This window comes from Mixophyes fleayi, chromosome 4 (genome assembly GCF_038048845.1).
Source record: "Mixophyes fleayi isolate aMixFle1 chromosome 4, aMixFle1.hap1, whole genome shotgun sequence".
Taxonomy (NCBI): domain Eukaryota; kingdom Metazoa; phylum Chordata; class Amphibia; order Anura; family Limnodynastidae; genus Mixophyes; species Mixophyes fleayi.
In genome coordinates this window covers 122,378,111-122,400,304 of record NC_134405.1, presented here as the reverse complement: position 1 = coordinate 122,400,304, position 22,194 = coordinate 122,378,111, and the positions used below count along the sequence as shown (strand labels likewise).

The following is a 22,194-nucleotide window of genomic DNA, read 5'->3' as shown; positions in this document are numbered from 1 at the left end:
CCGATAGCAGACTATTCATTGCTTTGCAAACTATAAATAAGTTCAATCAAACTTTTTTCATTGCTCCCTTAAATGGAAATATTGGCATATATGTTTACATTTTGGGGGGAATTAAATTTGGAGCAATGTGCCATGGAATGTCTCCGGAACGGACTGTGAGCCACTCAGTGGCGATGTATCTCTGCTCACTTTTCCTCGCACTGCATGGAACTGCACAGGAAATTGAGCAGAGATTCCTTTCTGTAATGAGCTGTAATGTGCGCAGCCGGACATCACGCTCTGAATTGAATTCCCCCCTTTATGTGAACCTGTGAATCAGACTGTGAGGGTGACCATAAAAGAATGAGTTGGTTATTGACAACAGGACTTTTATAGAAAGTAGAATTGTATTGGATTTTTGAATTGCCTCCCATCACAAGAGGTCAAATTACCTGACTTGATTTGCACAGCTGCATTTTGATTTATGACAAACCACATGGCTTTGTGGAGCAAGATGTCAGCATATGTGTAGGAGCGGGAGTTTGCACATGCTGATGGGAGGAGTTAGAACTGAGAGCTAGTTTTGTGGAGTACTGCAAAAATGATATTACATTTTGGAGAGGAAGATTATTGAAATAAGTTAAATGGGTGGAGAGTCTGACTTTTATAGGTGTTCCTTGTTATGCTTGACTTTTGCACTAGTTCTGACCTGGAAAAGATAGGATCTCTTCTTTTAGTGGAGTGGATTTAAAAGTTTAATTTACTATGAAAGAGACGATTTTAAAGTGATGGGAGTTTGGACTTTTCATGTGATGTTTAGGCTTTTGTACAGTATGCATCTTCGTTTTTTTTCCCACTGCCCCGCAAACCTAGGCATTACTTCCAGTTTGTTTAGGGGCCTCCTGAGTTCGGAGAGTAGGCATGTACCTTGACATTTGCTGGGCGGACCATATAGGCCCTCTAGTGCAAATTCAACGCATCTCTAGTTCTGTCATGGTATAGTAGCTTTTACATACACATTTGTAAATATTACAGGATGTCTTCTCCTATTGGATTAACTTTTTTGTTTTATTTTAACATGTACTTTTTTTTTTTTACCAAGGGAGGTTGAACTGGTGGTCTACAACATGTTCAAGTTGCAAACGACTTCTGCCGTTAGCTACAACAGGGGATGGGAACTGCCTCTTACATGCTGCGTCTTTGGGTAAGACACGGATAAAGGAGATAATGCTGAGTTGTGTGCATAAGCTCTGCAGAAGTAGCATATGTGTCAGGTTTACTTACACCCTTATACAATTACAACCAGGTTATAAGCACAAAAAAAGTTTGTTAAATGAAAGTAGCAAAAGATTAATTTTAAAATACGCGCATAATATAGGCACGAGCAATGAAGAAAGCTTCAGACGTGTGTCTTTGCAGCATGCCTCATCAATGTGTATTTGCAACATGCCACAGGCACCCACAGGTGATGCGACTACTAACAGTTGTATATGTGTCTCCGTGTGGGTCTTCCTCTTTTTGTGGGCATGCACAGTAGAAATGTGTATTTTACTCTAAGCGAGCAGATGTACTTGCATGAACCCTGCATGAGTCCCAAATGTCAGTACAATTATTTCTGATATTTTATTTTATTTGCAGTGTTTTGGTAGTTGTTTAAGACAGTAATTTAAAGTGAACCCACTCATGTTGGTTTAATTATTCAGCAGCAGGAGTATAGCAGTCTTAAGGAGGGGTTGGCACCATGAAAATAATGCCATGAATAACTGTTTCTGTTGATTGTCATTGATTTTGCTATGACAGTCGTATCAGTAGCAAACATGAAGATTAGAAAACAAGCTATAGTGGTTTTTTTGGCAGCAAAAATGCAATGGGAGTTTTGCTTTTACATTGTTAATATTTGGAGGATCACATATTGGTCTTCTATTAGAAGCCAAAATTAAATTATTTGAAAATATTTCATATGAAAATAATGGTCATTTTTCTTAGCTGTCCTCCTACAAACCATTATGTTTCTGGGGGATAGATAAATATGGCTGCCAGTCTTACACACAGACTTTCAGCTATCAGCATGTCATGTGATGGCAGAGGGGGGAGAAACAGAGGGAGGAGACGGGGTTTCAAAGCCTCTCTGCTCATTACATCATGTGCCATGTGACTATGGTTGCCATGGTAGTCACATGATACTAGGGAAGTACTGCAGAATTATAAATCATTAATAGCAGCCTGAAGAAACAAGACAAAAAAAATGATAATTACCAAGTGTCTTCTTATAGTTATTTGTATTAAATAAAAGCACCTCTTTTTTTTTTTTTAGGATTGCTGCTTTAACCTGCTGCCATCTTCTATTTATTGGCATAAGCTTTACATATTTATTAATGGTCATGCTTTATTTTGCACGATGAAAAACTTGCATAAGCTGGAGTCTAAAATCTGGTAGCAGACAGCAGTCCTTTCCTTTGTAGTGCAGTCATTTTGGTTTTTTTAATCTCGGCAGCAGCTTAAAAATGGAATTACCATTTCATATATGAGTTATAGGAAACTTTCCTTACTCCAATCTGCACAATTTCATGATTATAAAGAATTTGGATGAGAAAAATAAGTGGAAGTTATAATGTTACTATCCTATCACTGTTTGATTGCACTTGACTGCAATCAAGCATTAGATATATATAATATATTTTGTTTACTTTTCTCACTGATGCATTTTACCAGTACTTACATTGACAATGTAATTGACTTGTTATCCTGGCATTCATGCCATCAGGATTGTATGCTCTTTAAAGGGTATCCTTTGCCTATATACAGTTGTGGAAGCCATTTTATTGGTTGTACCAGTATGCCTGAAAATGCAGCCTATCGTTTCACTAGGGAGCAGAGACTCTTTATAGCTTACATTTTAATTGTCACAGATGGAATTTAGTCATATTTAATATCATGAGTAGAATAGTATTTGTACTAGTACATTGTCTACCTCACTGCTTGTGTCTTGTCATGATAGGGATGTGGGGATTTCATGACCGAGACCTAGTTCTTAGGAAAGCGCTTTATACCATGATGAGAAGCGGAGCAGAGAGGGAAGCACTGAAAAGGCGATGGAGGTGGCAACAGACACAGCAGAACAAGGAGGTATTGAGGTCGGATTTTTTAACTTCTGCTGCCTGAAAACATTAAGGCATCTTTATGGACCTTGTTACAAGCACGTAATTGCTACATGAGTGCCACACAGACACCTGTCTACAGCAACACCATAATTAGGCTCTAGTGGATTCCTCTGCATTTATATTTTCCTTTACCTTTTCCGTTGATTCATAACAATATGCTCTAGAGCCTTTATGGAGTTCACCCTGTAGAAACCCTCAAGAGTAACCTCATTTAATGCTGTTTTCCTGTCTTAAGTCAAAAAGCAATCTAGGTATCAAGTATATTGTAATGGTAAAAGGATGGACAAGTGCCACAAAATATGAATTATACATTGTATACATGGTGTTTTCAGCAATCTAAACTGTTGCCGCCCAGTGAGATGTTACTATAGGAAATGTGAATGATAATTGAACCTAGACTTTAAGTCTGAGAGAAGGAATGCAACATAGGCTAATTATTGTGTATTTGAAAATATAAGCTGAATTGCACATAATTTATCTCATTGAAATGATTCAAAAACTCCCTCTAGAAAAGTACGTTATACCTGAGTGTGGGAGATGAGAACTTTGTAAAAATGTCAGTACATGTATTTGTGATCTTTTACTTGATTGGCAGTTTTGTGGTAGTTGTCTTTTTAGAATTGACCAATCAAACAGAACTCCAATGACAAAATTTGCCCAAGTATACCACAACTTAGGCATAGTAATAGACAGGTCGTGAACATAAAATGGAAACTCCAATATAAACCACCTCAATGTGAAGAGAAGCAGCCACTCTTTTTAAGAGACACACTGTTTTTAAAATACTTCAGGCATTGCCGACTTATGACATTTCCATACAATTCAATATTTTTTTTATCTGTGCGTGGTAATGTCTATGCAATACATGATGCTACAAGGCCATAATAGGTAGCTCATCAATACTATATTTGTGAAGAACGGGGCATCATATTTCTGTATGTTTCACACAGATTTAGGACTATTGCTGTTCTCATGATCTGACTTTCTTTACAGTCTGGGCTGGTTTATACAGAGGATGAGTGGGAGCGGGAGTGGAATGAGTTGCTTAAGTTGGCCTCCAGTGAGCCTCGAACACACTTCAGCAAGAACGGAGGCTCTGGTGGTGGGTAAGTTTTGAGTATTTCAAAACCTCTTGAAATGAAATCACCTGTGGTTAGGAATGAATTGCGTCCTAGGAAACAGATTCGACATTCAAGTTATATGTATGAAAGCTTTTCTAACAGACTGCACTATATGCCACTAATATAATTTATCTTATAACATAACTTATGCATCATGTGTTCACATAATTAATATCCTGCTGTCTGAAGACCTTTAAGACCACTGTAGTCACTTCCCACCACTGCCAACTACTTTTTATGACATCACCCAATCACATCTTTTAAATATTCATTAATGATAAGCTTTTTACATAACAGTCTTTGTATTCATTCCAACATATAAGTATAGTTGTAGCAATAGTTGCTCTATTACAAATAGTGCTCTAATACATAGTTACACTCTATGTTTCTGGTTACTAGTCCTCATGTTACCATACACAACACTAGCATTGGTTGCCTGGTTTATTCAGAATTTGCATATTATTTGTCTAGAATTTAGCTGTGCCCCTCCATACTTTCAGGGTTCCTTGATTCCTCTTCTTATGAGTTTTGCATGTGTTCTAAAGTGCAGTCAGCAGTATTAATTATGAATATCTGTGTACCATTTGATGGGCGTGTTGGGGTTAATTTTATAATAAACTGGTGCAAGTATCACACATGGGGGTAAATGTATTAAGCTCCGGGTTCTTCAACACCCGCGAGTTCAGCGTCATCGGCGTTTAAATTTAAAGCTGCGCTGCCTTGTAAAGGGAAGTTTCCCTTTACAAGGCAGCGCCGCTTTAAATTTAAGCGCCGAAGACGCCGAACTTGCGGGTGTTGAAGAACCCGGAGCTTAATACATTTACCCCCTGGTGTGATATCTGACAGGTGTTAGCTTATTGGTTATATCACATCTTTGCCATTTTCTTTTTCTTTTTTTTTTTTTTAAAGAAAACAGCATGTAAAGTACAAAGTTTGTGGCATAGTTTATTTTTTAAAACAATAGTTTTTACTTCAAGATACAAAAATAAAAACTTATCCAGCATGTACAGTCATAAGCTAAATACAAAAATAAATGCACCATTTTAATAAGCCTGCAATCAAGCATTTAGAATTGCCTCTCAGATACTCAAGATACTTAAATATAAACATGTCATTATTAAGGATTGTAACTGATTGTGCAGTTTGACAATCGAGAAGAATATTTTCTTTACCCTCACTGTAGTTTGTTTTATGATATTTTACACTGTATAGTTTACAATGTACAGGTATACAAGCAAGATTTAATGGCCATACTTCAGCAAAGTTGAAAGTACCTGAGTACTGAAGTAAAACACATTTCTCTTTCACACCAGTTGGGGGCACTGCTTACCTTGGGGTATAGAGGGCGATGTGGGAGTAATGGCACTAAAAAACTTGTCTAGCCTGCTCCCCTCCCCTCTATGCCCCCTCCACAGGAAGAGTTCAGTTTTTTCTTAGTGCCTACGGCGCTTCAAAAGTCGCCCTTTGAACCTTTGGAGTCTGTTTCTTTAAAACTTCTGATGCGGAAAGTGACCTTTTTGGTGGCCATTGCTTCGGCCAGACGGGTTTCAAAGTTGGCAGCCCTGTCATGTCGGGCTCCTCTTCTGATTTTCCATGATGATCACGTGGTGCTTAGAACTAAGTTTTCGTTTCATCCAAAGGTGGTCTTAAGGTTTCACATAAATCAGAATATTGTTCTGCCTGTTCTTCCTAAGGATTCGCTGGCGCCTGGTCAGGACTCAGTCTCTTTAGATGTGGTCAGAACTTTGAAGATTTATGTGAACCGTACAGCTTCAGTTCGGAGGACTGATAGTCTTCTAGTACTGTATGATGATTGCAAGCGTGGCTGGCCGGACACAAAGCAGACGGTGGCTAGATGGATCACCGCTACTATCCGGCAGGCATACATTTCCGAGGGCTCTCCAGTTCCTGAAGGTCTAACAGCTCATTCCATGAGGTCGGTTAGTTCCTCTTGGGCGGCGCGGCATGGGGCCTCAGCTGAGCAGTTATGTAGGGCAGCTACTTGGTCTTCTGTTCATACATTCACCAGGTTTTATCGTTTCCACGTCTTTGCTTCAAAAGACGAAAGTTTTGGCCATAAAGTTTTACGTGCCGCTCACTCTGAGCATTCCCACCTATAGGGACACTTATGGAACGTCCCCAAGGTGAGCAGTGTCTCCCAACTGGTGTGAAAGAGAAAATAGGATTTTTGTACTTGCCGTAAAAACTCTTTCTCTGAACACGAGTTGGGGGACACTGCGCTCCCACCCTTTGTTCTGACTATTTTGTTGTGTGTCCTGTTGGTTGTGTTTTCGCCCTCTATTGTGGCTTGGTTAGTAAATAAACTGATCTCTACCTGTGGAGGTGGAATAGAGGGGAGGGGAGCAGGCTAGACAAGTTTTTTAGTGCCATTAGTCTCACAGCGCCGTCTATACCCCAAGATGAGCAGTGTCCCCCAACTTGTGTTCAGAGAAAGAGATTTTATGGTAAGTACAAAAATCCTATTTTAGCAGCTACTTACTTGAGCAGATATTTATAAATGACATTTGTGAGTTTGCCAGGAAAACTTAACTGTATGCAAATTAACCTGCAATGCAAACTGACAATGAATATCACTGCAGTAACTGCTCGCGAAATAAAAGAATATTGTTTTCACAGTAAATCAAGCATAATTACTTGGAAGACACATATTTGTATTCCTATCATACAGTGAAACAGGCCTGTTTGTGACCAGTTTCATATGTCACTGTTTTCCTCAGATAATAAATATTGTATAAATTCTAATTATACATCTGTAGTAACAATGTGACTCTTACCATATAGCCTAATAGGTAGACAAAAATAAAGTACAAATTGCTTAAAAATGCAGATATGCTTACTTACAATCCAAATGGTATTTTGCATGGGATCTCCCATAGATCAATAGAAGCCCCTTATTTATTAATGTTTAAAAAATAAAAGGTCTTTACCGTAATGGTGAAAAGGTCATTAGAACATAAGTGTATAGCACTAGCACTATTACTATGTGTATAGTACTGGGTAGCGGGAGTGTTAGGCAGCAAGAGATAGAGAAAGAAAGTTGAAATACGCACAAGGTTATATAGAAGAACATATAGGACCTGATGTTTTAACGCATATGTGTAAAAAATGTACGCAAAAAAAAGTCACACCTAAAAACAGTGTACTTGCATGCATATGCTAAGCCGGATGCAAATCAAGATACATCGAGCTCTCCCACAGTGGCATATGCTCCAGGCTTACGTCATGTGTGCATTAGACATACTTAAAACCAACTCAACCCATTTGTGCATTGAGAATGTTCTGCGACTGTCCCATTTGTAAGCAAAGATGACTCCAGGATGGCCCTTATTTCATGACATTGAATTCATGTCCAGTTTGGCCACCTGTGTTTGTGGCCAAATTAGACTTTAGGCACTCTCTCTTAGTTGATTTAAATGAGTGGATAGTTGGTATTTTTGATGTTCTGCATGAAAACAGTGTCTCTTTCTTTCATGTTCCTCATTTTTTCAAAGTCAGTCTCTATATTTACCATTTGATCTTGAAGTTGGAACAGTTTTTTCCTATAATTGAGACTACTGATGCTCTTAGCTTAACAGAAATAGTTGGAATATGATCTCACAACATCTTGTAAGGCAAGAGAGGCTTTTATGTATTAAGCAAATTTCATGACATATAGATATCCTTTATTTTCACATACATAATATGTTCCCTAAGCCACATAACAATAACTATCTCATATTTTAGGGAAACATCTATTGTATGGCCTTCCAAAACAGTTCTTTTTTTTTTTTTCAAACAGCTATCATTTATCAAGGGACGCTTTGGGACACTTCTGTCTTCCAAATAAAGATAAAAGGAATTTGCAGTCTTTAGACCTTGCTTACATGATTTGCCTTCATTGATTATTAAGTACAGTGTAGCATGCATCCAGCTGAGCACTAGGCTGCACGTAGAGTCTTTACGCAAGTCTGACTCATAAGTGCTAACAGCGCAGTAGAAAGGGATGAGTTCAGGCCTTGGGAAATCCTATGTTATATATATGACTGAACCGCCACTAAGAGCTCATTTTTCTACGGGAGCTCTGATCAGCTATACGATTTAAGTGTAGAGTGCGTTCAACTCGCCATCAGGCCCTGTGTGGGCTGCTTAATGCTCCTTGATACCTGTACAGTGTGCTGAGTCTTAGGATGAGTCATGCTGATTGGTGGTTTTCAGGTGCTTTTAGTGAATGGCTGAGCTCACTACTTGGTATAGCCTGACAAATGCAGCCCACCTTTTGAACCACTTTTGCTAATACAGGTACAATTTCAAAACATATGAAATACAGAAAGTGTTTATTTTATCATATCTGTATTAAAACATATGCCAGCGTGACTTCATTTTTCAAAGATACACATATCTCAGTTTTCCTAGCACAGTCCTAATTTGCCAAGATGCTAGTTTTCCTGCAGCGCAGTTTCTAGATGGATCTGGATTATCCAGCTATGTGGTAATAGAGATATGTAGCGGTTTATCTGTGCTTAGCACTCAAAGAAGCAAAGGGTGGGATTTATTGATTGCTGTCGGCAATGGTCGGAAACGAAGTGAATATAGACCGTTGCTTTTGTGGCCTCTAAATGTGCATCTTCATGTTGCTGTATACTGTTAATCTGAGGCAAATTGTGCTCTTGTATGTTACAACGAGGTGCTGTGCATACAAATGAAACATTTTTGTCAATAGCAAAGCCTGGGAGATTTTTCTACCTTGTAATTCTGTGCTTTTAGTTGATCTTTACCAATTAATTCTAGCATTAGGTCACCCGTTACATATGTCCCAACCCATTAATAACTCAGAATGCAGAAATGAAAATATTTAGCAGTAACAGGATATGTACATACAGCTATGAGGGAAAACGTCTAGAACTAAATATGAGCCAGCAACATGAGTAGCTGACTAAATTCCACAGACTCTCCGCAATCAGCAAAGCATGATTACCATCAAATACCCTAGTTGGCCTCTGCCATGCCTCGCAGTATCTGCTGCCTGATTGTAGGCTTTTTTTTCAGAATCAATTTGCACTTGCTTGAAAGAATTAGCTAAGCAGCAGCTATTATGAATGCATTCATTAAATCTGAGGCAAAATGTATTTTTAAATGCTTCAGATTAACTGCGATAAAAAGTGTACCAGACTCTAGAGAATAGCATTATGCATTATTATAGAATACAATACCCTTTTGGGGAAAATAAATATTGTATTAATAAAGATATATGATGAAAAAGGCAATGTGCAGAGATTGTTTATAGAGACACATTTCGCAGAAACCCTCTTGTTGCTTCTGGGCACAGATTTCTATAATGATCCTTGTTTGATAAATGCCAGCAAGCCCCGGCTGATTTTGCTCTGTGTACGGCTGTACAGAAATTTCCTCTGCAGCTGTATCAGCATGTGCTGCTCAGATTAAATATTCTGTGGCTACATTTCCACAGTCCCTGTGTTCAACATTCACTTTAGGGTTTTATGTCAACACATAATCATTCCATTATTTTGTCCTTCGCATTCCTTATGTGATATCTATGGTTCAGCTTCTGTGCTCAGCCTATTGCTGTTCTCTTTTTGTTAATTATTGTTTTGTTTTTGTCTACAACAATAGCAGCCAGTTGCCCTGATATTATATTAATATTCACATTTAATAAATAAATCTATCCCCCCCAAACAACTTAGATTTTAAATAATTAATATTTACACTTAATAAACAGCCCTGCTATTCAAATTCTGCCCACGTTCAATTTTAAGCCCCTGAACCACAACAGCATTAATTATATAGTACATTTACCCCTCCTTAAATTAATAGGCACTACCATGACCCCAAATTAAATTAAATAGCCCCACCATCAAACAAACTGCTCTATCACCCTACCAATAAATAAATTTCTGGCAAGCACTGTTAAATTAATAGCACAAGCACCTCCACCCAAGAAAGGAAATAAATTAAATTAGGTGCATTCATCTAAATGCCTGACTTATAGTCATGAGATACTTGTTCCTAGTCAATCAGTAGGCTACATTCTCATGAATATTCGCTCAGCCCACGTAATGGATGCCTCCACTGGATCTCATCTACATGGCCCTGTGCCCTTTAAGGTGCACACTTCCTTTTCAGCCTTTGGAGACACTTACGCAAACTACATGTGTACGTACAAAAATCAGAAGATGAGCACTGTGTAAAAGTGTAAATGTCACATTGACGTCCAACCTCTCGCCGTTCATTAATGCTCAGTTTAGCAGTATTTATGTATTAAAGTAATCATGGGAGTAAGGTGACATTGCAAATTTAAACAACAAGTCTGTGCTTCTCTGCAGAAGTGCATCTGGAAGGTACAGAATGAAACCCATTCTAAGGATAGGACATGAGCCCATCTCCAAAAGTTCTAAGCCAAAGCAAAATTCCTTTTACACAAGAAGCAACACCCCAGAATTGGACCATCTTCCTCCCTTAACCCCATTTCAGTAATTTTGTCTTGGTAAATTAAATCTTATTTTGCACTGCTCCTCAAAGCAAGACACTATGGGGTATATTTACTAAACTGCGTGTTTGAAAAAGTGGAGATGTTGCCTATAGCAATCAATCAGATTCTAGTTATCATTTATTTAGTACATTCTACAAAATGACAGCTAGAATTTGATTGGTTGCTATAGACTCTCCACTTTTTCAAACCCGCAGTTTAGTAAATATACCCCTATGTGTTCTTTGCTAGGAGCGTTCTTGCACCACCCAACTCCTCCCATCACCGCTGCAAATTTCTGCTCTTCTGCAAATTCCACCATGGTGCCCTTTGGTGTAAATCCAGGGATACCTGCGGAAAACGATGTATGTAACGTCAGCACAGAGGACTTTTATCTGGAACTATAAAGGGTTCTTTTATTGCTTAGATTAAAATTTCAGACTATTGTGATATTGCTGTTTTTCTGTTGTACTACAGAAAACATAAGTACATATCTAATGCCAAGTTTACCAGGTCATTTCACAACTATTTTATAACATTATTGTAAGTGTTCTGATGAGTAATTTTGTAGAAAAATGTACGTTTTTCAACCCTTTATGCCTGTAAAGCACTCATGAGAAAATAGCCTATTCACATGGGTGATGTCTGTTGTATTTGGGGTTTTCCCAGAAATACCCAAATAAAGAAATAAAAAGGCCCGATTTTAATCATGGATTCCTATGCAAACACACTGGATATGCATGGTTCTGTACTGATAAACCAGGTCATGGCTCTCTCTTATTAAAGTGTTTTTTTTGTTGATACTGTAAATAAAGATTAGACCCGACAGCAAAAACAAATGTTTATTAATTAATTTGTTAAATTTGCTGCATATTGGTCTAGTGATAATTACTACTGTGTTTGTATTGTTTCTAGAGTGGAGAATGCAGAAGACCCAGTGTATGAAAGTTTAGAGGAGTTCCATGTCTTCGTTCTGGCTCATATATTGAGACGGCCTATTGTTGTAGTTGCTGATACAATGCTTCGTGACTCAGGGGGAGAAGGTAAGTCTCACTAAGTGTCTGCCTTTTTTTTAATTGAGCTCTTAGAGCTTTTCTGTTTATACATCTTTTTCGTCCATAATGTCTGCAACATGATCTTGGCAGATCTAACCATGTACTTGCAGTCTTGACTACAACAAATAAAATGGCATCTACTCCTAATGACACAAATAATACATATAGCCGACATAATGTAGCTAGGTTTATGTTAGTTTTTGTCTGGTGATATGACTGTAAAGTACACCTAAACCCAAACCCATTTCAGTGTAGATGGTGTCTTCATAGAGCGTTAAAATAATGTAACATTTTATTACATTTCCATTAAAATCATTTCAAAAGTTCCACAGTGCACTGGAGTATAATGGATGGTGGTAGATAAAGAGACGCTGTCCGGGAAGATTATTATTATTGTTTATTTGTTAGGCGCCACAGGATTTCCGTGGCGCTGTACACAGTACAAACTGTAGACTATACAGGGGTGAAACAGTACAGAACAATAAACACAAAGTACCAATACTTTAGAAACTCCAGGCAGGCTAATGCAGTAAAGACAGAGCGGAAGAACAGGTATGGAGACAGGAGGGAAAGAGGGCCCTGCTCATACGAACTTACATTCTAAGGGAGGGTAAAAAAATCAGGCACAAAGGGGAGTCAGTGAAGCAAGGGGGAGAACGAGCGGAGGAGAGGAGAGGTTAAGTGGATGGTTGATAGGCTTTGAGGAGCAGGTGAGTTTTAAGTGTCCGTTTGAAGGAGCACAGATTGGGAGAGAAACGGATGGAGCAAGGGAGGTCATTCCACTGAATTCTGAAGTGGGAAGAGGTGATCAGAGTGGAGGAGAGGTCGACGGTCATTGGCTGAGCGCAGGGAGCGGGCAGGAGTGTGAATGGTGAGGAGGTTAGAGATATAGAGGGCAGTAGACTGGGAGAGAGCTTTGTAAGTGGTGGTAAGGAGTTTGAAGAGAATTCTGTGGGGGACGGGGAGCCAGTGTAAGGCAAGGCAGAGAGGGGAGGCAGAGGTGGAGCGGCGTGAAAGGAAGATGAGTCTTGCAGCCGCATTGAGTACAGAGCGGAGGGTGGAGAGATGGGAGAGGGGGAGGCCAGTAAGAAGGAGGTTGCAGTAGTCTAGGTGGGAGATGATGAGTGAGTGGATGATTGTTTGGTACTATCCTGAGAGAGGAAGGACTGGAGGTGGACGATCTTGCGCAGTTGAAAGCGACAGGCTTGGGCTAGGGATTGAATGTGGGGGGCAAAAGAGAGAGAGGAGTCGAGGGTGAAACCCTGGCAGTGGAGTTGGGTGACAGAGGAGATGGTTGTGTTGTTAACAACGATAGAGAGGTCATGGTGGGAGGGGAGTCTAGAGGGAGGAAAGACAATGAATTCAGTTTTAGAAATGTTAATTTTGAGAAAGCGCGATAAGATCCAGGAGGAGATGGCAGAGAGGCAGTCAGATACACGAGAGAGGAAGGTGGAAGAGAGATCAGGAGAAGAGATGTAGAGTTGAATGTCGTCAGCATAGAGGTGATACTGAAGACCGAAGAGATGAGAGCACCAAGGGAGGAAGTATAGAGCGAAAAGAGTAGGGGGTCGGGAGCAGAGCCCTGATGGACTCCTACAGGGAGAGAGGAGGGGGTGGAGGAAGAACTAGACGTGGAGACAGAGAAGGAGCGGTTGGCGAGGTATGAGGTGAAGATGCTGATATCTTTATGTCCGGGACCCTCATGTCCGGAACCCTCTTGTGGCAATAAAGAGGTTGCCCTCCATCCTGGAGCCAGGAGCTGAACTGTATCAGAAAACCAGTACTGCAGTTAACAGATCAATCTGATTTCAATAGATCAGGAAATAAATGTTCTTACTCTATATTCTTCCCATTTTAGTTTTAATTTACATCACATCTGAATCAAATGAAAAGATTTCACCTCCTGCTAATTTCACAGTTTCTTCTGGGTGCACCTTCACTGTGATGCAATCTCTTTATGCTACATAGAGGGTGCCATGTAATTTACAGTGACAATGTGACTGCAAAACTTCTATCCCTAACTGTAATAAAAGTGTCCCGTTACACCCGTGTGAACATGTAATGTTGTTGTTTAATTTATAATATGGTGAAGTACTGCTTGGCTGTTTTCTATATTAATTATACTCGTTATATATATTAGCAGTAATGTGTAAAATTTGCATTGACCTGTATCATTTTTAGTAAACAAATACAGCACAGTTGTCAGTGTGGCCCTTTGTTCCGTTTTATAACATCCAATTTATTTCAGTACTTGCAAATGATATCTTTTTACAGAAAATGACTCTACAATAGTTAACTTGTACTCTTACACTAATGATGTGTTTGAGTTGACATGATGGTGTCCCATACCCTTTACCTTCCTTCATGGCTTCTTTAGTAGTAGTTAAAAAAAGTCTAAAGATTCAGATTTCCTTGTGGCACTCTGTCATGTAAGAGCTGAAAGAGACAGACATTTGTCCTTGAAAAACGACCATCCGTGAGATATTTGAGCTGACGGCGCTGGGGGTTATAACTGGAGTGTTCTATTTACATTCTTTGATTAGAATTCCCTGTTTGCCACAAATACTGTTGTCCGAATTTTCCATTAGGCATGTTCTTGTCAAAGACATTCAAGCACACTGCTCCCCTTTTCATTGACAAGCTGCCTGTCTATCTGGTGTTTATCTCCTATATCCTTTAGATCAGGCCTGGCCAACCTGTAGCGCTCAAGGTGTTTTGAAACTACAAGCCCCAGCATGCTTTGCTAATCGATAGCCAGTCAATAGCTGGCAAAGTATGCTGGGATTTGTAGTTTCACAGCACCTATAGAGCCACAGGTTGGCCAGGCCTGCTCTAGATTGTAAGCTCTCATGGGCAGGGCACTATGTCTGATGTCTGCACCTTCTCCATCAGCCTGGTATGTCTTTGTTCTGTTTGTATGTATGATTTACTTTTTTGGAGTTGTTGTACCAACTCTCTGGAGTTTTGTGGTGCCTTAAAATCCTATGGTAATGATATGCTGCCTCAGTATGTTAGGGCAGGGCTGCCCACCTGGCTGTCTTTAAATCTATTAAAGACAAATCGACGTATAAATCACCAGTTTTCTAAAACTACCAAAAAACATTAGCAGACATCACAAAGTGCCTGCAATCACTGGTTTCTCAGTGTTAAGTATAGAGCGGAGGACATATGAAGCAGTGTTTCTTAACTCCAGTCCTCGCTGAACCCCAACTGCTCATGTTTTGAGGATTTCTGTCTGTGGAACAGGTGGGATAATTACTAACCCAGTCAAGTAGACTAAGTCACCTGTGCATGATTAAAGATATCCTGGAAACATGAGCTGTTGAGGACTGGAGTTAAGAAACACCGATATAAAGGATTAAGTTGAGAAATCACTTTGATAATCACTAAAAAATTGTAACTGGTTTCAAACACTTTAAATTACTTCAATACCAGGGAGATAAGAAAAAAAGCCCCCTATGCATGTTCAATTTTTTCCCATTCGTTTCAATGAACCATTCATTTCAGTGGGGTTTACAGTATGTGCTATATATGGAGACCCTGTTCAAATGAATAGGCCAATTAAAATTATCTGGTAATAAATAAATAAAAAACAGAGCAACATTCACCTCTCCAATCCTTAAGCAGCCTTAACGGTAGACAGACTATGCTGGTTTCCACTAAAATATGGAGTCGATGTGGCTGGGGTTGGTTTTAAAGGGGAGACACTGCACTAGTGGTCTCCCTCTTATAGTACAAACCCAGCCCAAGCTATTTTCTGCTGAGACTAGTTGATGATTGAGTGTGTTACCAGAACTTCCCCATGAATTTCAATGTGGTTTCTACATGTAGCTACAAAACTGGAAACCATATTGAAATGCAGTTCCCTCCATCATTTGGCCCACAAGGACATAGTCTGAACACACAAGCGGCCATTTTCATGTATATTCTTGGAAAGTACGGTCTGTGTACATTCCTTTGCAATATGCACTGTATTTTTAAAAAACACATTGTTTACTAAAAGAGATGCTTTTGATTGGATTTCCCTCTTTCCAGCGTTTGCACCTATCCCATTTGGCGGAATTTACTTACCTCTTGAAGTCCCACCCAACAGATGTCATTGTTCACCTCTGGTCCTGGCCTACGATCAAGCTCATTTCTCAGCACTAGTGTCCATGGAGCAAAAAGATCAACAACGTGAACAAGGTAGGGTGAGCTCTTGATAAGGTAATATAATAATGTCCTGTACTAAACAACACATCACTATACATAGCGGCATCATGTTTAACGTCTAAAGGTGTTTCTGCCTAAAGGGTGAGCAGTTCTTTAGCTTTGTAAAACATGTTTTATTAGTAGCTATATTTTACTAGGGCAAGAGCCACAATATGTGCTTACCTGATTCTGTCTGGCCTTAAGAAGAACATCCCTCACTCTTGTGTCACAGGTTAATTTTCATGATGATGAGCAAATAGAGATGACAACAAAGCAAAGGAGTCTGACGAGTAGCATTGTCCCTTCTCCACAGCTCTGCTTCACAATTCAGCTCTCCATCTACTTGTTTAGTTTACTATTTCACGTCAGCCAATAATGAAAGTGCAATCACATAGGTTTTATTTGTTTTAAACAGTAAGTTTTGTACTTTTTTAATGGGAAAGCTGAAGCTCCTTTTTCCTGAAGGATCTCCTATAGCTAAAGTATTCCCTTGCAAAATAAATTTGTGGTGGATTTTTGCTATTGCAATAAAAAAGAAAAACTCTCTCCTAAGACAGTCTGTCGAAAAGCTCACATGATGGCTGAGGAAGGAGACGGAGGGCAGGGGTAGAGTTTTTTTTTCTAGGAGCATTCAAGAGCATCTCTCCTGACTACATCATATGACATGTTACTGTGGTTGCCATGGTTATCACAAGACAGTTAGAAAACTGTGAATCATTAAAAAGCAGATTGAATAATAATTTTCAGGAAAAACTCCATGTTCTTGCAGGTAACCAGAGTGATATATGCTTTAAAAAAACCTCTACATTTTTAACATTTTTATTTATTAACTGTATATTTATTTAGCCTTTTGTCTATCTTCAACCCACTTGCTAGTGGAACTTCGGTTTTTCTGTTTGGTCATGTGAAAACTACTCAATACAGGCGTTGCCACATGACCATTTTAGAAATGCAACAAACAAAAAAAATTACTACTACATTTGAATGCATAAACTGCTATATAAAAACATAAAATGATGAGCTACTGTAATTATAAGGATATTAGTAGTCTCCAAAGTTCTTCCAAAATAAGGAGACAATGCTACAGTAAAGAATTTTAATGCGGATGAAGCAGCTCTGAATTGGCTTTAAATATACCGACCCTTTACTCTAGGGGGTATGCTATCTTGTAATCATTCATTAAAGCAATTGTATTCATTCGAAACGAGTTCCTAAAAATATACTGTAATTACAACATTGTTACTATTTATACAGATCAGATATAAAAATGTTATACATTTATTAACATCACTTGTGTACTAAACATAATACATAAGAATATGTGAAAATGTTTGTTTGTTAGATACGGTGTTACAACAATTATTGCCTAAATCAATGAGGATCCAGGAATGTCCAGTAACCAGTGTCTCCTCTAGATCCAGGCTCATTTATCTAGTTAATAATTACTGCTCTTTGTCATTGTTTCTTCTAAACTTTATTGATAATTAATTGTGCAAAGATGCATTTTCAAATTTTGTAAATAGGTGGATGATAACAAATGGTGAATTGTCAGTGGCCAGAAATCATTGCAATTAAAGAGTTTATCTGTTTGGTTACTCTGTGTTCAGTACATATTTTTAGTTTGAAATTGAAATGATTCTATAACTGACTTTTACTGTAGACAACAAATAATATAATTTCTTGATTGGTAGATATGTTGCTGTATAAGGCTGGGTACATACTACAGAAAATTTCTCCCAATGTTTTATCTATATATTTTACCAACGACTGATTAAAAAAAAAAAAGTCCCGCTCAGCATGCCGATTCATATTTACACACTGTAGAAGTTTTACAAGATTTACCTTCAGATCTGTGCTCTTCACTGGTTATAACCATCTGCTGAAAAGATCATGACTCTGTAAACCCCATGGAGATCCTGATTGTGACTGCAGACACACTGCAGAATTGGAACAACATCGTTGAACAAGATTTTTTAGTCTGGTTTAAAAATCAATTGAAACGATACAATGTGCTTTGGAACGATGATCGTTCATCGTTGCACTGTACACACTAATGCGATATCTGACCGAACAGTCATTTATCGGGTGATTAGCCCGTTAATCGGCTGAATACCCTGTACTATGTACCCAGCCTAAGGTTGGATGAGCATAAATAATCCTATAACTACAGAGAGCATTGTGTGACATCCATTACAAGGTGTCTGCATGTCCCTAAAGAAAAAGTTGACATTTATGAAAATAGCTGCACAGGGAACACATGGTGTAACCCATAGAAACCAATCCAACTATTGCTTTTATTTTATAAACAGAACTAGAAATGTGACTGTTCTAACGGTGTCTGCACTCTTTTCCTGTGCAGCAGTCTTCTCACTGACGGCTTCACTAGTCCCTAATGCTTTTGTCTATCTCACATTGCAGAATAAAAGTTGTACACAGTTTTGGTGATAGTCAATCTGTCGCACTACATACAACTGTATTGAGTTTTACAAGTGGAACTACCAAATGAAACACTGCCACAATGTTTGCAACATGATTGTGGATATAGTGATAGGGACACTATTCCCTTCGACATTCCATAGAAACATACCGTTAGGTTAATTGACTTCTGACAGAATAGACTGTAATGTTTGCGTGGTAGATTGATGGAGTTAATGATTTAATGTGAAAACTATATAAATGAAGGTAGGTAATAAGAAAGTATGTTTGCTTGGCTTTTTGTTTATACCATTAAATCAGAAATTATTAATTTATGGTGAGAAGCACAACTTAACAATCAGCAGAAGAAAAGTGAATGTCTACAGCACTGCTTACATCGTACAAAATGTTACCGTTGTTTAGGTTCAGTGACTTTGAGGGGAACAGATTCTGTCTGTGACTTTGCCATACAGGTATTATGTATGGTACATGCTACAATAACAGTGCTGACAAAACCCGGTTGCAAAAAAGAAAAATATATAAAAAATGGATGAAGATTTTAATTTGTAAATAAATATATAAATTAAATGCATATACAATACGTCAAGGACTATCTCAATCTCTATTATACCTGATGATTTCCAGTTTTTGAATATATGCACACTTAGGGGCATATTCAGCTAAGGCCGAACATCGCGGGTACGCATGGATGTACTTTTTTTGTTAATATAGTACCGCCACATTGCGGATTTTCCTTCGCCAAACTATGGGGGGGCGAAGGGATATCTGCAATAACGCAAAGTGTCATCCGGTCCGGTCTGGAGCACTTTGCACTTAATTGAATATGCCCCTTAGGGGTAAATTTATCAAGCTGCTGGTTTGAAAAAGTAGAAATGTTGCCTACAGCAACCAATCAGATGTGAGTTCTCATTTATTTAGTACATTCTACAAAATTTACCCCTTGGATTTGAATCACACATGCATATACCAGTATCTACTTGGTTAATTCTCTAAGACTACGTTTCTTTTTTCCTGAATTGATAATGCGGATTTACTAACTTTTTTAATCAAATATGAATATCAACACTGCTTAATAGCAGAACTTAAATGTATGGAAACTTTGCTATAAACTCACTTTCAGAATGTTCTGATACATCTTTTCCTCTAAGTCAGGACGTATGTTTATTCATTTAATGCTTGATGTGTATTACCGAGCGTATCGGCATGTTTACCTTTTGATTCTTTGCAGTTGAGTTTTCTAGTATTTGCTGTTCATTATTATTTTTTTATTTTAGATTGTATGTGTTTATTTATACAGCATTATAATCTATTTTTAAGAGAACCATTTTGCCGTAGTGAATCATCAGATATAAATAAGATTATGATATTCATTCACTTTATTGTATATACGTTTGATTTATATATATTTATTTACAAATGAAAACCATCATCCATTTTTATATATATTTATTTGTTATTTTCTTCCTGGGTTTTGTCAGCGCTGTTATTTCTTTAGCTTTGAGTTTTGCTTTATGTTACGACAGGCAGCAAGGTCCTTTTCTACAGAGCTGCGACTCTATAAATATTTCATATTGGGTTTGGAATTAATTCAGCCCAGCACTGGATCTTTTTCTGTTTTACATGCTACAATAAGCATGTAGAGATCTAAATAAAACTGTGAGTATTATCATGCATCAACCTTATAACGATTTTATGGACTGTATAGCATTATTTGTGGATTCCTCAGTGAGGGTCAGATATACATAAATGTTATACATTCTATACATAATGATAAATATATTTCCATCAGCCATCATGTTACTGCTTGTGTGCCCCAGTGCTATCTGCCATTACATTTCTACATGTCCAACTCGCTCACTTCATGAGTCCACCTGCCATTATTATTATTCTCATATGCCTGCCTTGTCTGTCCACCTCTATTCCATTATGTCTTAAAGGGTGTATCCACTTTATAACAAACCCACTGGTTATAAATTTGGTGGGATCCTTCTGCTGGGCCCCAGCCATTATCTGCACTTGCTGCTCAGTCATGATATTTCACTGCAGCATCTAACTCCTGATACTCCCTGCACTTATTTTAGCCCCTTTTAAAATACCTATCTGCAGCTTTGATTCGGGGCCTAAAAGACACCATTACTTTTGCACACAATAGTAAACACTGTAACACATTACAAGTTAAGAAAGTACCTCCTGCAGTGCATATGACATTTATATTTTAGTGTATACACCCATTACAGGGAAACGCATGACTTTGTGGGCCAAGATGGCTGCATCTCCAAGAGGGCAGTGGGGGTCTTCCTCAAACTTTACAACTTTTGGTACCTTCTCTCCAGGATATCCCAGAGGGGAGGTCAGGCGGCAAATGTGGGAGGGTGGGATGGCATCACCGCGGCCCTGGTGGTGCATGTTTTTGCACAGTATAAATGCTCTGCGTGTGTTTGCACAATGTAAATACTCTGCGTGCCTGCATGTTTTGTAAATTACCTTTACTGTGTAAACTGAAACCTGACTGTTTTATTCCAGATGCACTGCAGCAGTTAATTAAAAATCACAACCTTGTTTTGAGAGAGCCAAACTTATTTAATCTGGAACTAAATCCAATAACGTGGATGTAATCTGTACAATCTTGTTTTACCTGATTGTCAGAACAGCTCTGCTTAATACATTAAGAAAACCATCAAGAAGACGTTTTCTACATAGTATCTTTAGGGGAATAACCGCACCAAGTTAATAAATAGACTGTATATATAACACATCCCCTATATTACTGACTATGCAGTTTATGTCCAAAATTATTTTATATATACTTGGTATCATTGGAGGGTGCACCCAAATACTAAATACAATCCAAGAAAGAGAGTAAAAGAAAAAGAGAAGTATATGTTGAGGCACTCCGGGATGCTAGGAATAATTATAAAATACAAAATTTTATTGGTATGTATTAAAAATGTTATTTCCATACAACTAGCGAAAATAAAAAAAACTAATGTGATATGTGCAATAAAATGCAGTCTCAGCTGCAAACGCTCTGTTGTCTCAATTATTATTGTTTTATAAACACCTTCATTTGTGTCATTTAATTTCTACTGCCCTTATTAATAATCTGGAACAATAACTAACTTTGATCACAATCTCTATTCCAAATTGGTCATAATAGATCCAGACAACATCTCTATAAGTTTTGGCAACATTCCAATCAATCAGCATATATTAATTAGATAGTGTCAATTGTCTAGTAGTTAGCCCTTTCAATCCAGTATTGCACATATCACATTATTTTCACTTTTTGTTTTTTATTTTCGCTAGTTGTATGGAAATAACATTTTTAATACATACCAATAAAATTTGGTATTTTCTAATTATTCCTAGCATCCCGGATTGCCTCAACATATACTTCTATTTTTCTCTTACTCTCTTTCTTGTTTTCTACATAGTACAATATTTCTGTAAATATATCTACCTAAGTCCCAGTCACTAAGGGTTATTTACAAACTGCAAAAAAATACCTAAAACACACTGACCGATTGTCTGCCAAGTTCACTTGAAGGTGCTCACCAACTTTTAGGTCTTTGGAAAATGTGCGTCAATCCGGCTTCTACTTTAGGACCAACTCCTTCATTATTTTAATCCTTTCAGGTTTTTTCTTAAATACTGCTCATCTGAGCCTGATTTATACCTTAAATTAATCATGAGAGTGAGTTTGTATGTTTAAAAGGTTTTATTGCACTGGTCAAAGTGCACCAACAGACACTACTTCCCGTAAGGGA

At 38.2% G+C, this 22,194-nt stretch overlaps 1 protein-coding gene across 2 annotated transcripts in view; it reads left to right on the top strand.

Moving 5' to 3' along the window:
- Nucleotides 1–22,194, top strand: part of OTUD7A (OTU deubiquitinase 7A) — a 164,416-nt gene that overhangs the window by 122,788 nt on the left and 19,434 nt on the right. For both annotated transcript variants that reach the window (XM_075208121.1, XM_075208122.1), the window contains 5 exons: nucleotides 1,082–1,183; nucleotides 2,978–3,105; nucleotides 4,134–4,246; nucleotides 11,661–11,788; nucleotides 15,836–15,985. In XM_075208121.1, coding sequence (XP_075064222.1) covers nucleotides 1,082–1,183; nucleotides 2,978–3,105; nucleotides 4,134–4,246; nucleotides 11,661–11,788; nucleotides 15,836–15,985 — 621 coding nt within the window. The remainder of the gene's footprint in view (nucleotides 1–1,081; nucleotides 1,184–2,977; nucleotides 3,106–4,133; nucleotides 4,247–11,660; nucleotides 11,789–15,835; nucleotides 15,986–22,194) is intronic.